The sequence below is a fragment of the Cyrtonyx montezumae genome, unplaced genomic scaffold (genome assembly GCF_038088225.1).
Source record: "Cyrtonyx montezumae isolate F1298 unplaced genomic scaffold, pur_monq_1.0 scaffold_3, whole genome shotgun sequence".
Lineage (NCBI taxonomy): Eukaryota > Metazoa > Chordata > Aves > Galliformes > Odontophoridae > Cyrtonyx > Cyrtonyx montezumae.
Window position 1 is genome coordinate 155,347,714 of NW_027072034.1, and position 18,312 is coordinate 155,366,025.

Sequence of the window (18,312 nt, forward strand, 5' to 3'; positions counted from 1 at the left end):
CAGCACACCGCTCAACCCGATTTAATCTCACAGCTTACCTGGCTCTGAGCATGAGAATGAACTAGATAACCAAGGAGGCTCCTTCCTACCTTAGTTACCCTATGCTCTTCCGCTACACAGAGAATTTAAACATGAAATTAGCTATGAAACAACTTCTAAGTTGCATTAATGATAAAGCATGGAAAACAGAAAACCCCATTGTGTAACACAATAAATCTGTCATGGAGTTGGCAGAAAGTTGCTCTCTAGTCAAAAGAGCTGATGAGCAGAATTAAATTTAACCAAATCAACCTTTATTATGGCATACACCCAAGCTGTGATGCCCTGAAAGCACAAACTGGTTAAAATAAGGACACAGGATCAAAACAGTTACCAAACTATTATCATGAATAGGAATGTCTGGTAATTAAAGCATATCTCTTGACACTTTATCAAGTTTCTGCTTTTCCTGAATTGAAGCATTCAGATGCATCCATTCTTTCGAGGGTCTCAGTTACTGCTTGTGGGTACTGGAAACTCCCAGCACTATCAACTGCAGTATAAAAATCAGCAACCAAAGGTGATGCTCCTAACTATAATGTAAACACAAAACTCTCTTCTGTATCTTCAAAGCTCATCAAGATAGTGCTTCAAAACAGTGTTCATGCACTTTCCTAAAGCCATTTTAAACCCACAGGATGATGACAAAAGCTGTTATTTACATAAAGAATTATTAGAGACATAACTAGATGCTATCATCAAACTGACAGCACCAGGAGAACTGTTGAACGCAGTATCCGAGTCACTAACTAAATATTTTAATGCAGCAGAAAGCATATCTAATGAGATAATACAGACCATTTTGGTTCTTAGTAAACAGCTACAATCCCCAGGCAGTACAGCTAGCTTCTCACAGTAACCTGAGCCGTGACATTCTTGAGAAGCATGTTACAGGGAACATATGACTCTCAGCTAGTGAGCTTCACCTTCCTGGCAAAACTGGATGGACAATAGAGAAAGCTGCAAGGAAGCTTCAAACATCTGCACTTCAGCTTGGCTCTGACCCGTAACTAAATGAACTCCTAATGACCTCCAGTTCTTAACCACGCTTCCCCATACTGCCCAAGCAACACAAAACAAACAAAAAAATATTGTTGGGCACATACTCAAGCACAAGTGGCAGCTTGCCCACATGTAATACACTTAAGTTAGCCTAGAAATCAGAAAGTCTTACCTCATAGTTCAAGGAAGGATCAGGGGAATCATCAGTACAATGAATAAATCTGGAAAAATCACAGGCATCAAAATATGCTTTTAGATACAAGATTCTGGCCATAGTGAGGAAAAATAACCCCAAAATGTTAATTCCAAAACCACAACTAAATTACTAAGATAGATAAAGCAAATAATTTCAGTGTGTCAAAAAGACAAAATAACACAAATTCTTTCCACAATTATAAACAATCACCTTTTTTTTGATGTAGTGTAGTTTGGAAGAGGCTAAATTTGGACAGGAACTTGGCTAAAATGTGGCTGCTTATTCAGTGTTGAGTCTTTTGCTTGAATCAACAGTGCTGCTCCTTTTGTCTTTATTGATATATAGGCATAACTGGATTCTCAAAGCATGAAATAAACATTAAAAGCACTAGGGAAAACATGCTGCAATGAAACTTGATTAGATTGTTAATGTTTAACTTCCTAAACCGGATAACTGAGACACATCACTGTGCCTTGCAGCAGTTCAGGATTACTTTCATTTTCATGAACAGTAGATACAAGGAATGCTACTGAACACTAGTGATTCCACAGCATGGTGTTCTGCTAAATTAAGAGCCTTAAGAAATACTCTTAGAAGTCTCCTGAGAGTGAAAATAAACAAAACCATTTCCATAACCACAAGCACTTGTCAAGGTTTTGTCCTTTGGGAGCAGCTCACTCTCTGTGCCACCATCCAGGAACTACTAAGACATATTTTCTTTTATACAAGTCTTGTTAATTCCCTTAGAGAGTTACAGGAGTTACTGCAAAAGAAATAAATCTTCCATCCCAAAATACTCCCTGACATTACTGGCAACAAACTACTCTGATGCACAGAACTGTGTAAAGGGTCACTACTGAGCAAGTCTTAAACAGCAACATTTCTCCTATCTCCCTTTGGTACTGAACTCACTGCAGCAATCCAGAAGTCTTAACACCTCTGCTGTAAGCAGTGCACTGTAAGATGTGGTGGCTCAATGTTTCACTCTTTGTAAGCAAAGCATCATGCTGCCCAGCCCTCAATCTGAGGCTGAGGGCTCTCCTAAGAGCTTCCTCTGTACGCTGCCAGAAGAAATATATCTTATAGTTTAGGCTTTTATATTCACCACACAGAGAAGAGCATGCTTTCCAAAAGTACAGTAATCAAAGAGACCATATACCTGTAAGCTTATGTAAACAGATAAGAGCCACAGTTTACATTCCCAGCGATTTAAGATCTGTCAAGGCAACAGAAACACTCCGGAGAGTTCGCAGTTTTGCTATAGTCAAAATTCCCCCATTATGATCATATGTGCTTGCCATGCTCAAGAAATATTCCACACACACCAAGATAATCATAAACTGCAGATAAAAAGGCAGCTGAAGCCCAACACGCAGCGTTTCACAGTCCCTGCTCACTAGGACCCACATTACCTTTCAGAGAAATCCACATCTGACACTGGGGGATCTGTAATCTGCTCCATTTTGGTTAGATGCAGTCTTTTCCAGCTGTCAAAAAACAGCCTTACAAAAAAGTCAGAACTATCCCTTGCTCAGCACTCAAGTATTTCAGGTGGAGGCCACCATGAGGGAGGAAAGATACTTTCTGTTCTTCTGTATTTTTGTATTTTTTAGCAACTTGCTTCAGCACCTGGACAGCTGATCTCACCCATTACACACACCATTTTCAACAAGAGAGAAGGAAATCCTACTAAGCCTTCTGCCAACTGTATCCTCTTCCAGTTTGGAGGTAACTGAAGGAGCATCAGAGAGACCTGAAGACCACAGAATTGAAAGATACACCAGCCCTCTTCTCTGAAACCTCTGAAATTATTTTAAACACTAGTAAGCATGAAGGAGTTAAACTCCACTGTTTATTGACCCTGTGTTGCGCTCAACAGCTTGTTTACAGATTTATACTTAGATGGCAACAAGAGAAGGATCAAGGTCTTTTTTTTTAAGTAGCAAATGCGTGTTAATCTCCAAATGCATACACTTGACAACAGGACACACTACATGAAGCTGCCATGCAGATCAGCATGCAGCACTGAGAAAAACAATTTAAAGTTTGTAAAAATCTCCAGTACCCATCCTGCTACGAAAGCTATGAACTGAAATTACTATCTACAAAATAAACAATTACCAATACAATGAGAGCTGTAAAGATCACTTTGTACCAGACAGTTTCGCTGACAATGTCAAATGGTTTAATTTAAAACCTCAATTAAAAAAAAAAAAGATAAATTTCTAACAGCAAGAAATATTTGCGTGTAGTCCTTAAAGCTGAACAGGAAATTTAGAAACTACAGAAAGAGAATCTTGTACTACCTGTACCACAAATTTCTAGGGAAAAAATGGGCATGTGAGTAAAACCCCAAGAAAAGAAAATGTCAAAGGCCTCATATTCCACATCATCTCATGTGGAACTTTTTATCTTGAACTAGGACATATTCAAGTCTTAAGCAACAGGTACTGTCCTTGCAAAAAAGGTACCCTGACTGCCAAGTCACATCTGCACGAACCAACACTGCCTCCTATGTTCTGGCAGGAGAACACAGGCTGTTATCCCTCCACGTCAGAAAAAAAGCTTTACAACTTTGAACTGAAAAGCAAAAATAATGCTTCCTAATCGAATGAATCAAGTTTAGTGTCAGCAGTGTCATATTTTACTCTCTTAGAGTCAGGCAGTTCATTACTCATAAGTGATGACTTTCACTTCACAAACATCCAGTTTTGGTCAACCAGAGCACACTGATTCCACTGGGAGCTGTTTCACCTGCTCCTGCCTGGGCCAAAAGGGCAGAACCTGCTGAGAGCATCTTTAGCATGAGGTTGCTTTTGACCAGATATCTTATTTCACTTCTACTGATATTTTTCTGGTTGCTTAATAACCACAAAAAACGCTGTCAGGTTCAGCATCCCAATAGTGACATCTGCAGACCTAACATGCTCAGCACTGTGCTGCAGAATAGGAACCATCTCCAAAGTTCAATAAAATTTCCAAGGTTTATATTCTCCTTATTAGTGACAACAAGCTTATCTTTGAAAGGGCATTACCCTATCATTAAAGCTACTGCTATTGTTTATATTAGCCTCTGGGTGGGTATTCACTTTTAGCAAAATATATATAAATATATAATGTTTTATATATTTTTATATATATATATTATATTTATAAATAAATATATATATTGAATATAATAATAATAATAATATAAATATATATATTATAAATATATAAATTTATAAATATAAAATGTTTTAGTAATAAGCAAGAAAACTGTACTAGCTGTAAACTTGTTCAAAAGAGGAGTGTTATCTGCTTAACAGAAATCCCAGTTAGAAAGGGGTTGCTTCTGTCATATAACCACAACATTAAGTTCTTGAAAGCCTGCATTAAAAACTGAAAAGTTAAGGATCACACCACCCACAAGTCTTCTGTGAACTCAGCAAAGGAAAATGTAGTGCTTACTTGAAGCAGAAACAATGACTACGTTAACGAGTACGCTGCTCTGAAGTCTTTGCTAATTTATGTCTGTTCCAAGAGGAAAGTTAACTCCTGAGCTTTTAAACCAAACAAGTGTCAACACGATGAGGGAGTCCAAACATTTGAGTAGTCAAAGCTTATCTAGTCACATTCAGTGTATCTGCAGTAAGGCAGTATTTTTAATGGTTGGTGTTGAGGTATTGCATAGCTGAAATTTTCTCAGAACTGGAGACAGCTGAGAATTGCAGCAAGAGCATTTCCCTGACCTGAAAAACAGACAGATCGTATCAGATAAGCAGACAGGAAATGGGAGAGGAACGAGGCAGAGAAAGTGGTTGAAGTCCCACACCACTGACAATGCTACCTCAAGAAACAGACCTTCAACTTGCCATTGTGCCTCTTTGCCACAACCCAGGAAGTGTATTTTTAAGTGAACCCCACTGAACAGGAAAAAAAAGTAAACAAAAATCTAAGTTGTTAATTATGCAGGCCAAGAAATGTTTAGACCACAATGAATATTAATGAAAAAAATAGAAATACAGTGCTTTTATCCCTTCTCCTCTCTCTGATCAGTCCTCCCAAGGAATTTAGATATATTATGTTTTCAATTTTCGTTTGTTCAGCACTTAGGTTCTTATGCCAACTGCACTTCCAGTTTCTGCTTGCTAAGGACTATGGAGCTGGCAGCTAATCAATAGCATAATTAAGCCCACCTTTGTAACTCAGCAATAATTATTTCTGTGTTCAGATGGGGACATATTGTATTAATAACTTAGCAATTTAGATATATCAGCACAGACTGAACAATAATTTGTTCTTTCTCAAGCACAACACACTTCCAGGATGCACAGAAACCAAAGTGTTCGTACACATGTGATGTTCACCTTGTTGTAAGGACCAGTTCCACTCAAATTCACATTAGACTTTATAGGAAGGGAAATATACACAGTGCTTCTCAAATGAAACTTCACCTTAACCTTGAGATTAGGTGACAATCTGAGAAACACATCACAAGGTTGATTTATCTACCACCCACTAGCTGAGCTGAATTATCCAACTGTGCATTCCATTTTAGCACTCTGGAAGAGGAGTACAAATGGACTGAACTAGTGCAATCTGAGGTACTGCTTTTCTGCTGGACGTTACTTCTCCCCCAGCAGGATCAGCAGAAAAGAACATGCTTTCTAGGGGCTGCTCAGCCTCTACTCAGCTTTTAGGCTCGTGGGAAACTAAGGTGAAATTACTGATGGTTTAAGTTAACACCCATGCTGTGAAATTTCACAACATAGGAACTAGAATGTATTCACTGCTTCCTCTGTAAGTCAGCACTGTCTGCAAAGGGCAAGGTGAATAGCTGAGGCACTAACCTGGTGTGATATGAGATAAAAACCCTGAGAAAAACACACCAATTGCAATCCCAGTGAAACTAATCAAGCCAATGCTTTCTACCATATAAATGGCATAATCTAAAAGTACAAGACTGCAGACATATGCCAGCCTAGTTGCCACAGCTTTTAAAAGCACATAGCGCTTTCTAAACACTTGACTGTGTCCCAAACTCATTAGAATGGGGGTAACCAAACAAGCATTCACCAAGGAGCCTGGGGTAATTTTTGCTCAATATCTTTATAGATGAGGACAGCACAATACCAAAAAGCAATACACAGATATTCACAAAGAACTTGATGCAAAGTGTACGTATATTTTCAGACCCACAAGATACTTCCAGCCCTGCAAGCAGTTGTAACAAAGAACACATCAGTGCTCCTCCTGAGGACACTTTTGCACTAGGGGGTTACCAGGTGAAGCAGCCTGGCCTCCCATCAGTAGAAATCATTAAGAAAAGCTCCTTAGTAAGGCACCTGAGAAACAGTGTGCACTCAATCTGAAATGCAGATGGCATCTTCCTTATCACTTTCATTCTCTATGGTCCCAGAACTTCAAATTCTCCATGCTTCCAACCATTTCCCCAGTCTAACACACTTTTCAAACTGTCTTATCACTTTAACATCATCTCCATTCTTTCTCAGTCTCCTCCTCTCCACTTCATTATGTTATAGGTTAGATATAACATAAAACCTAGTATCAGAATTGGACTGACAGCACTGCTAGCACTCCAAAAATGCTATGGAGATAAGGATGAGGATGTTATCTATTCATTATCTCAAATGCACCAACAGATTGGAGGGGAAAAAAACCAAAAATGTACTATTAGACTTACAGGAAGAAAAAGGAAAACAGCAGATGTACTGCATTAATAGAAATGGTTTTGTGTTTTAGACAATACAATTCTTATCAGGCCATCAGCTACGTAAGACAGGACTACCATGCTTGATAAGACTCTACAAATCAGGTAGAACAAGGCCCCTGAATTTGATTCAGCCTGCTAAATATTGCATATTGCATAGAAATATAAATAAGCATTGATAATTATTGGAAAATGACTCCTCACACATCAAGCCATGGATGGCACTCTCTTTGAAACCAAGGTTGCTGTTGTTTCATATGAAAAAATAACAGTAATCATAATAACAAGAACAGTCAATTCCAATAATTCTGTTTTCTTCCAGAAAGACTGTATTTCAGAAACAAGTTACAAAAAAAAAAAAAAAAAAAGAGAAAACTTTGTGTACAACTGAGTATTCTCTGAACTATGTGAGCAGAATGAATTCTTAAGTTTATGTGTAGCTATAACCCATAGCCACAATTCTTGAAGTGCATTTGTTCAAAGGTTCTGAGACCTTGGAGCTGCAGCAAGAGCTCAGCACAAGTCCCAGGCTCCTCCTGGAAAGCCACGCAAACTTCAATGGCTTTAAAATTTGAAGGGAACCTGGTAAAGTCATGTGTAATACCATGAAAACCACTAATACAAAACTAGCTATCAAGAAGTAAAGTCCATGATAGATGGGAAAAAAAGGACAAAAAATCTCCCCAGAACATCAAAATACCACTTGCTTGGGAAAGCAGCTCAATAAAAATGATCTTAACCTGTCACATGCTGTATTTCTATATGTCTTCCTGGTTTGCTCCTCACTCATTTACATAGAAAAATTAAGCCAATAAGTATAAGAAGAAAATGGAGCCTGCTTCTCTCTTCTCTGAAACTAGGTAAACAACTCCAGCTTACAATAAATTACTCACTAAAAGTAACACTGACAATATTTTGCCTCACAATTCTCTGCAGTAAACTGGTCCTGGAATTTATTTTTGTATGGTGCAGGGAGAAAAAGAGGTGGGAGAAAGTTTCAAAGAAAACTAACTTATTTCTGTTCCTGAAATTTACTTGATTCACATCTTTTAAACGTGAACATGAATCTTTTTATCAAATATTTATTGTTACTCATCAGAAAAGAGCAAGTATTGAAAAATGACCCTCTGTGGGTTTGGGTTTTTTTGGCTGGATAAGATTGCTAGAAATGTACTTACGGCTGAGTGAGGTCACGAGTAATGAAGTCAGAACTTTTGAAGAGGAGGAAAATGTCACTCAGAGTTTTACATTTCAAAGAGCTATTCATTGCTATCCAGTAAGCATCCTAAACAGGAGAAAAAAAAAAGAAGGATTACCCAAAAATGCAGCTTTAATAGTAGAGAGTAATGCTAGCTATTGATCTGTCAGAACTAAATATTATGCACAGTTGACATACACGCAGAAAACAATTTTTTAATTTTAAAGTAATCAGCTGTTAACACAGAACAGTTATGTCCGTTATGAATCATTTAATGAAAGTAGACCAAATATATTTAAAAACAAACTTTCTGCCTTACCTCTTTCAAAAACATTCCTGGAAAGCTTGAACACTAATTTCCCTTGAGAATATAATGCAAAATCACACAGGGGCACCCATTCTTCAGGTACGGTTAAAGTGCCCAAAATAACTAGAGGGAAATGTATTGCTTTTTTAAAAAAGGAAAAGTGATTTCTTCTTTTTATCCCATGTAAGGTTTTCAAGTAATATTCTGAATGAAGAGAGTACAAGCACCACACTGTTACCCAGAACATGGATTAGCAGATGTTATATAAGGAAGACAGTGCTCTCTTGCATCAGGCTTACCAAACAACAGACCATTTAGCTCTAATTCACCAGAACAATTTGCTGTACCAAACTTAACTGATGTCATTTATCACCCCCTTCCTTATCAGGCTCGCTAGTCTGCTTTATTTTCCAACACATTAGGATAAACCACTAAATTTTGTGTGACAGCATCTATTACAAGTTCTAGGAGTCAGCATTCTTACCCTCGGAGCACTCCAGTTCAGCTTAGGAAAAACGCTGCCGCCCAAGGAACTTATGGCTTCTTCAACTTTAGCTGTAAACTCTGGGAACTCTGGTGCCTGAACAAGGAGCAAGAACAAAAAAATTAATACATGTAATTAATGCAAAATGAAGTGCAGCCATCATAAAAATGCCACTGGGAATGTATTTTGTAGAAGGAATAAACTTGATGGTAGAATATCATATACAAAAAAAGATTTGCTCAGCTCAAAGAGAAAACTTTCAAATATAGATTGTTCAGAATTAAGTATCACCTTAAAAAAAACTGAAATGTTGACACATTCTGTCAAGGTATTAAAAGTTAGAAAAAACAGTTTCATTTCATAATAGCTCTCTAATTGCACTGAGGAATTTAGTTAAGAGGGCAACAGTAAATAAATAACTCACAGACAACTTGAGTGACAGCTCATTTAACTTATGGTTCTATAAAGTGTTTCTAGTAATACTTTAAATAAAGTCTTTAAAGTAGCTTAATAATACAAGTTAACTAGCATCAAGATGCAGGACACACTGCAAATGATAGAATCACTCAGGTTGGAAAAGACCTCAAAGATCATCAAGTCCAACCATGACCTAACCATACCACCCTAACTCTATCAACCCTCTGCTAAATCATGTCCCTGAGCACCACATCCAGAGGGTTTTTAAACACATCCAGGGATGGTGACTCAATCACCTCCCTGTGGAGCCTATTCCAGTGCTTAACAACCCATTCTGTAAAGAAGTGTTTCCTGATCTCCAACCTTAACTTACCCCAGTGCAACTGAAGGCCATTTCCCCTCATCCTGTCATTATCACCAGTGAAAAGAGACCAACCCCACTCTCACTGTATGCACCTTTCAAATGTAGGAAGAGAGCAGTAAGGTCTCCCCTCAGCCTCCTTTTCCTCATCCTAAACAGCCCCAGTTCCTTTGGTTTCTCCTTGTAGGGCACACTCTCCAAGCCCTTCACAAGCATTGTTGCCCTTCTTTGGACCTGCTCCAGCACCTCAATGTCCTTTCTGTACTGAGGTACCCAAAACTGAATACAGTACTCAAGGTGAGGCCTCACCAGTGCCGAGCACAGGGGCAGGATTACTTCACTAGTCCTGCTCACCACACCATTCCTGATACAAGCCAGGATGCCCTTGGCCTTCTTGGCCACCTGGGCACACTGCTGGCTCATGTTCAGCCAACTGCCCATCAGTACACCAGGGTCCCTTTCCATTAAGGATCTTTCCATTCCAAAACTCTTTGGGCCCGGCCAACCAGCCATTGTTTCAGCCAGTGGAGCATACGCCCATCCAAACCATGGGCAGCCATTTTCTCCACAAGAATGTTGTGGGGGACAGTGTCAAAGGCTTTACTGAAGTCCAAGTAGACCACATCAACGGCCTTACCTTCATCTACTAAGTACGTCACAGAACGAAATCAGGTTTGTCAGACAGGATCTACCATTCATAAATCCATGCTGACTGGGCCTGATCCCATGGTTGACCTTTAATTGATCCATGATGGCTCCTGAGATTATCTGTTCCATAACCTTCCTGGGCACTGAGGTGAGACTGATAGATCTGTAACTACCAGGATCATCTTTCCAGCCCTTTTTGAAGATGGGCCGATACAATTTGGAACAGAAAACTTTGACTAGTAAAGAATATTCCAAATATTGTAAACATAGGATAGGAGAAAAAACACCAAGAAGCTATAAACTCCACACTTAATGTGGTGCAGTAGAAAAAAGCTGACTGCTGACCTTTAAAATAATAAGAAAGTATTTCAGAGATGTTTCAAAGATGCACAGATCTAAAGCCAGCACTACTCCTACCTGTATCTTTGGGTTACATTTGCAGATAGCTCCTAAAGCCAACTGATCTCTAAAACAACAAAGCCCTCACAGCCACACTAGTAGTGATAAAAAGTTTATACATTCTGGTATATCCATTCTGCAGCCCCTCAGCTTAATGCAGACTCATTTTAAATAAATTATAAAAGTAAAAAGCACAGTGACCTGAACTGAACTTCACACATCCCAATCATTCCTTAGTACATCATCTAGATTCCATGGGAAATCATACTTGAAAAACTGATACAAGCACTTATTTTATTTCACTTTTAGAGCTTCAGCCAATTCTAAGATATAAAAAGAAAAAAAAAGCATTTTTGTACAAAGTAAAACTCCATGCAGTGCATTCTGATCTCCTCTTGTTCTGATGGAAGCCAGGATTCATACCACATATGTAACACCAGAACATACATAAACTCACTGGGAAAACGTTGCTATCAATTCATTAATACAAGTGAAAAAACACTGCACAAGAGCACAGCTCTAAGGCAGCATAAATAAGCTAAATTCTAACACTGACCACATTCTGGATGTTTGACTTTGCAACTGCCTTTTTAAAACACAGTTTTAGATAATCCTCTGTTCTAATTCCTCTTAAGAAGAGGCAAGGGAAACAATTTCTACCTCATGACTCAGATGGGTCACCAACAGAAATAATCACAGTCACACCCCATCTTACAACTCTCCCACAAAGAAACCAGAGGGGAAAGCAATCATAATCCAGGATTTATCATTAGTAAAATAGAGGCACAATAGCCTCAGGCCTCCCCTGCTCTTCTTTATGCATCACGTTCCCTGTCATCTCCCTGTTCAGCTTCCACAATGCTGCTTGATCCATTCCAACATCCTGCAGTAATCCCAGGTGCAGTTCCCAGCTTTGTGTTTTCCAGACAGGTTGTCACTCCATTCTCTTCATCACTACCAGAGCAGCCAACGTGTTACCTGGAAGCACAGGAGACTGTTCCCATTTGCTCCTTATTCTCAGAACAGCTCTTAGTTTGCAAGTAGAGAAAGCACATTTGCCATGGTGTCCTCACAGCGATCACCTCCCACATTCACAAGAAGGTACAGGGCACATTATGAAATTCTTCTTTTAGAGTTTTTGGTGTTTTCTTTGTTGGAAATGGCCACAGGCACAACTCAGGCCCATAATCAAAACATTTTCAAAGTTGCAAGTTTGATGACAGGCAAAGCCCAGACAGTCTCTGAACAAAAGCCACCCTGTAAGTTTCAAGTTCTCTTCTTCCTCTGCCAGTTTTACTGCTAAGTATGACGTTCCATGGTATGGAATATCCCTTAGGACAGTTTAGGTCAACTGTCCTGGCTCTGTCTTCTCCTCTAAACCTTCCAATCCCACTTTAATTGGTGGAGAGTAAATGAGGACATACTCAGAAAAGTCTTGATGCTATGCAAGGACTGCTCATCAACATTCAAAATGTTTATGTGTTTATAAATACTGCTTGAGTCACAAATCCAAAACACAGCACTATACGGGCAGCTCTGAAGACAGCAAACTACATCCCAGCCAGTCCCAGTAAAATGGGAGCTGTAGAGTTGTTAGGGTTGCAGTCCACACACAAGACATAATCCTTGGCTGGCTAAACTGAAAAAACTTGACCTGCACACTTTAATGGATATAATACATCTTGGGATGTATTGTATGATTATTTGGTTTCAGTTTAAAATAAATCAATAAATAAAATGGAGGAAGCCTAACTGAAAGCCATCAGGATGAGGTTTAGTGGGCACAGTCATGACCAGCTGATGGTTGGACTGGATCATCTTTGCGGTCTTTTCCAACCTTAATGACTCTTATGATCCTGATTCTAAGCTGGGCACAGCACAAAGAGCATAAAAACAGGAAGAAGGGGAAAATAAGGCAGTAGTAAGCAAGGTATTCAGGAGGAAATAATAGCAAAGGTGTAGGAGAAGAGCTGTGAAAACTGAGCTGCAGGGGCTTCGTTTCTGCCATATTCAGTTCTATTCAGTAATTGGAAGATATGCAAAGTGGTGAAAATAAAAGACATCTATATTTAGACTAACGCTACAGTTCATTTCCTATATTCTAAAAAGTGTGTGACTGTTGGGAATGAAGAAAAGAAGCACTTTATTTTTAGTCAAACAAAATTAAGCTAGCAAAACATTCTTAAGGTTGCAGACACCTACACTGCCATCTAGTGAAAATGATCAGAAAAATGGTAACTGCAGCAGATACCTCTAACTGGCCACAGGTTTTATCACAAGCTTCAGAAAGAATATTGCTTACAAACCCTCACGCTGGGATTTTAGAGGACCTTACCTTAAGTGTTGCAGTATTCTCATCATCTGACCACTGTTAAGAAAAAAGAACAAATCCGAGGTCACTGGTTTCCTGTGACATCCTTTATAACTCATGAGAACAACAGAATCTGTACAGCTTCCCACAACATGTACAACTCATTGCCCTGATTCTTCACAATTAACACAGCCATCCTCTAATTAAGACAGGAAAAATGGTGTATGTTCAACAAAAATAAATTTGTGATGTACAAATAAAAGACAACACCTACATGTGGTGACTGTGATTTATATTGAAGACTTGGATGTTTCAAAACCCTGTGGAGTCTTTCCTATCTAACCCTTGTCTCTGCCTCTCACACTTCAGCATTTTACCCACAATCCACTACACTCACTTACCCTCCTCATCCTCACTCCTTTTGCACCTTCTGTCATCTTAAATTTAGAACACTTTCCAGTTTTTTTTAATTCTGGAATACCTCCCTGAGCTAGAATGGCCTTAAGGACATTCCTTGTTTCTTGATGTAGCTCCTCTAAATGTAACTCCTCTAAATACACTCCTCCTAATTTTTCATGGCATAAACCAGCAACATTTTCCATTTCCAATATCCTACAACTTTTCCTAGTCGTTACTAGAAATGCAGTTAGCAAGAAAAAACATGTGCGACAGAGCATAGAAACACTTTAAACTTTCCTTGATGTCAGAGTATAAATGTTTGTAAACTTCTTCCAAGGCAAATATCACGTGATGATTGTTTTGGTAAAGTACCATCCTCACTTGCAAAGCATGCAGAATTGGTTACAGATTAACGTCCACACTCAAACGGAAAAATAAAGCTGAGTTTTTACTGACCTGTATTTCCTCTGCATCTTCACTCCCCTCTTGGGTTTGAGTCGGTGGGTCTTCTCTAAGCCAAAAAATGAGCACAGAAAAAATCCAAATGAGCACTGGAGTTTGAATTGACCATATATATTATAATTCCACAGCAACTACCAGCTGTTGATCTCAGAATGCTTTCCTAAGAGGATTATGCCTCAAAACCCCGACAAAGGAAATTGGAGCAAGCCAGGACAGAAAAACTGAAGACAAAACATCATGCCATTGGATTTGCAACCTATCCAAAATATTTAAATTCCTTCAAATGAAGAGATCCCTTTCTGCTCTGAAAACACTGTAACCCAAGCTTTTCCACACCCCATTAATCATTCTTTTCTATCTTTTCTGTACTCACACAGCAGCACTAACTTGTTTTGCTTTTTTGAAGATGAAGTTAAATTAAGCTTTGCTTCCACGCTCCTCTTCAAGCAAAAAAATTACAAACATTTGAGTTTCAAAGGCTGACCTCCTCACTGCTAGTTCTGAAAACAAAACATCCTCACACTCCACTCACACAAGATGCCACTTAAAGTGGTTACACAGCCATTAGCTTCTTCCCAGAAAGATCCTTCTCATACATAGATGAGATCTGCTGTTGTGAACACTAGTATATCTGGGAGAAAGCACTTGAGTGCAAACATTCCCTTGAAATTTGAAGTGACTTCTGAAGTTTTTTAGCTCACACGACTGAGTGGTCTTAAAGACAGAAGAAGATCAAGAAGAAGGCAATTCAGCATAGCAATCAGGTTCAGTTCAAATGTACATCTCCTCAGCGGAGTCAGTTCTAACAAGTCACCTTTCTGCAGTACATTCCTTAACACACTTCCACAGGGATCAAACTGTCCATTTGGTTTTTGAGATCTAGAGCTCAGATAGAGGCTCACAGAGGTTTAAAGCTCATGTCAGCACTGGCTGTAGGAAGAGCACATTGAATTCTAGCTAAGAAAGTTCAACTCAAGAGAAAAATGTGTTTTTAAAAGAGATTTTTACATTGGAACTATCTTAATATAATTTAAGGAAATTATAAAGATGTCCATTATTCCACTGAGATAACAAACCTGCTCATAAAGTATAGCTGTAAGTTCAAACCCTCTGTTTCAGCTTTTCTGAAGTTGGATTACAAACTAAATGGCTGTTATTAAATCAATTACAAAATTCTGCAGAAGAAGCTGACAACAATGCTCCTTATCCAAAATGGTTTTAAAAATGATTCTGACTTTTCATCTTTACAAGGTGTTTAAACAGCTTCAATTTTGCAAAAATTAGTTTGCATAAATTAGTTTCTGAGAAATTAGACATAGCTCCCTCATATTCATAGTCTAATCAGTTGCTCTGTGAGAGACAAACTCCTCCAAGCCTAGTTACCAAAAACACATATGCATGCAGTTCCCATTTTATAAGGGAGCCATATGGTAATATTCTAAGCAGAAAACAAAGAATCACAATGTCAAAGAATCATAGGGGTTGGAAGGAACATCCAGAGATCCTTAAGTCCAACCCCCTTACAAAGCATCTCCCTAGCTCAGGTTGCACAGGTAGGCGGTCTTGAAAGTCTCCAGAGAAGGAGACTCCACCACCTCTCTGTGCAGCCTGTGCCAGTGCTCCGTCACTACACTGTGAAGGAGTTCCCACACACATTTGTGCAGAACTTCCTATGCTTCAGTTTGTGGCCATTTCCCCTCGTCCTATCAGCACACACTGCAGAGAAGAGTCCAGTCTCATTCCTTTGGCTCCCGCTCCTTAGATATTGATAGACATGATTCAGATCCCCTCTGAATCTTCTTTTCTCTAGGCTGAACAGACCCAGGTCTCTCAGCCTCTCCTCGGAAGGGAGGTGCTCCAGGCCCTTCATCATCTTTGTAGCCCTCTGCTGGACTCTGTCAAGGAGATCCCTGTCTTTTTTGTATAAAGGAGCCCAGAACTGGACGCAATACTCCAGGTGAGGCCTCACCAGAGAAGAGTAGAGGGGGAGGCTCACCTCCCTCAACCTGCTGGCCACACTCTTCTTAATGCACCCCAGGAGCCCATTGTCCTTCTTGGCCACCATGGCACAGTGCTGGCTCATGGCCAGCCTGTCATCCACCAGGATGCATCAGGCATTGGCTAGTCGAATTTTACTAACAGTGCTAGTTTGTGCACACACATGTTCATACCGTATGAGGTTTACTGCAGTGAGACTGGTCAAATTTACAAAATTAATTATGTAAGATACAATATGTGAATACAAATATCATTGTGACAATAAAGTAGCATTAATACTTGTATGGTGGAGAGTAAATGCTCTTTACCTTCCAGAAACCACAAGTGTTCCATCGTCCAGCAAATATTCTTTCACATTCTCTGGTAGAGGAAGTATAACACTGGGAAAAAGGAAAAAAATAATAATTTATTAATAATATCACTTACTAAAACAAAGAGTTAAATAGTTATTTTTAATGGAACATAGCTCAATAGTAGCACGCTTTATTCTCTAACACTATGAAAATTCAAATTTCTATTTCTTCCCCTTACTCCTTCCCAAAAAGCAACTCCATTTTTTCTTACAGGGAAGTACAGGAGAAAGAAAAAGACAAAAGTTGTAGATGAAATGCACAAAACCACTCTACCTCTTCATAACACTAGGAAATTCAAAGAAAAGACATGTGGACAGTGCAGGGGGATAACATGCTGTTGAAAAGAAAGTTCTTCCTCCTAAGATGTGAATGAAATGTGTTGATATCATCTTAGTGTTCCAAGTACCATAGAACTGGTTGAGTTGGAAGGGATCCCAAAAGGCATCCTAGTCCAGATGCCCAGCAATGAACAGGAGCACCTACAGTTAAGTCAGGTGCTCAGGGTCTCATCCAACCTGACCTGGAAGGTCTCCAGGGATGGGGCATCCACATTACCTTTGGGCAACCTGTTCCAACACCTCTCCGCTGTATGGGAAATATTGAATCACGGCCTGAACCACTCACCGATCACCTGAGGTGAGCACTGAGTCAGCTGCAGGAGCACAGGTGAAGGCAATGCACCTGTGTGACCAGAAGGGGTGGAGTCTGGCTCCCAGACCTCATTTAAGGGCTGACCACCGAGGAAGGATTTCCTGTTGGAGATTCCTCCCAGGAAGCAGTTCCCTACACCAGGTTGCACAGGTAGGCATCCAGGTGGGTCTTGAACATCTCCAGAGAAGGAGACTCCACAACCCCCCTGGGCAGCCTGTGCCAGTGCTCCGTCACCCTCACTGTAAAGAAGTTCTTGTGCATATTCATGCAGAACCTCCTGTGCTGCAGTTTCTGTCCGTTTCCCCTTGTCCTGTCTCCACACACTGCTGAAAAGAGTCTGGCCTTGCCACTTTGTCCCCCACACCTCAGATATTTACAAACCTGGATCAGGTCCCCTCTCAGCCTTCTTTTCTCAAGGCTAAAGAGACCCAGTTCACTTAGCCTTTCTTCATAGGGGAGATCCTCCAGGCCCTTCACCATCTTTGTGGACCTATGCTGGACTCTTTCCAAGAGATCCCTGTCTTTTTTTTTTTTCTTCCTTGTATTGGGGAGCCCAGAACTGCACGCAGTACTCAACAGTACTCCCTTCTTTCCTGCAGCTCCCCTGCTGCTCTCAGCTCACCCCAGAACCACCTTCAGCCCGCACAGCCTCAGCTCGCCCCAGAACCTCCTTTTTCCAGCCCTTCCATCGTTTCTGCGGCCCTCCTGTCCAACACCTCTTCCATCCTGAGCTGCCTCCGGGCAGCCAAGCGGAGCAAGGCGGCACAACGCCGAGAGCAGAGCCCTCCACGCTTCCCCCCGCTTATCCCCGCCCCCTCCGGCCCGATCCTCAGCTCTCAGCCCGACTCCGAGCACCGACCCACGCTCGCCCCCGCCGATCTCCGAGCCGGCACCTGCGGATGGTGACGGCGCGGAACAGCGGGTACCACACGGAGAACTGGCAGCGTGCCACCTGCTCCTTCTTCATCTTCTCAAGCAGCCCGGCCCTCTCCTTTCCCCTCCGTTCAGGAAGCGCTCGCTTACCCCCGGAACCTCTTCAGCCGCTCCCGGAGCCGCCCGGGCCTCTATCGGCAGCGCACACGCCCGCCCCGCTCCGGTCCCGCCCCGCTCCGTCCCCGCGTGTCCGCGCTGCTGAGAGGACCACGGTGGCTGTAAGCCCTGTCCCCTCGTGGCGAGGCCAGCTTGCTCCTTCTCGCTGCTTTCCTTAGAGATCCCGCTCGCCCACTTCTGCCTGTACGGAGCTGCCTTCTTCTCTGTGCTTATTTCTTTCAATCTGTACGGTTATCCCTGTTTTATTTGCTCTGAGTGGTGTTTAGCAGGTGTCCATCAGCGAGAGCAGGAATGGGGCCTCTCTCCTGTCAGCTTCTCCTTCGT

General features: G+C 40.7%; 1 protein-coding gene across 1 annotated transcript in view; it reads right to left on the reverse strand.

Moving 5' to 3' along the window:
- Positions 1-17,953, reverse strand: part of CDC123 (cell division cycle 123) — a 34,049-nt gene extending 16,096 nt beyond the window's left edge. The window contains exons 1-7 of the mRNA XM_065743720.1: positions 17,832-17,953; positions 16,243-16,314; positions 13,931-13,985; positions 13,100-13,132; positions 8,940-9,035; positions 8,129-8,235; positions 1,214-1,262 (exon numbers count right to left, since the gene is read on the reverse strand). Coding sequence (XP_065599792.1) covers positions 1,214-1,262; positions 8,129-8,235; positions 8,940-9,035; positions 13,100-13,132; positions 13,931-13,985; positions 16,243-16,314; positions 17,832-17,905 — 486 coding nt within the window. The 5' untranslated portion in view covers positions 17,906-17,953. The remainder of the gene's footprint in view (positions 1-1,213; positions 1,263-8,128; positions 8,236-8,939; positions 9,036-13,099; positions 13,133-13,930; positions 13,986-16,242; positions 16,315-17,831) is intronic.
- Between the last annotated feature and the right edge of the window lie 359 nt (positions 17,954-18,312).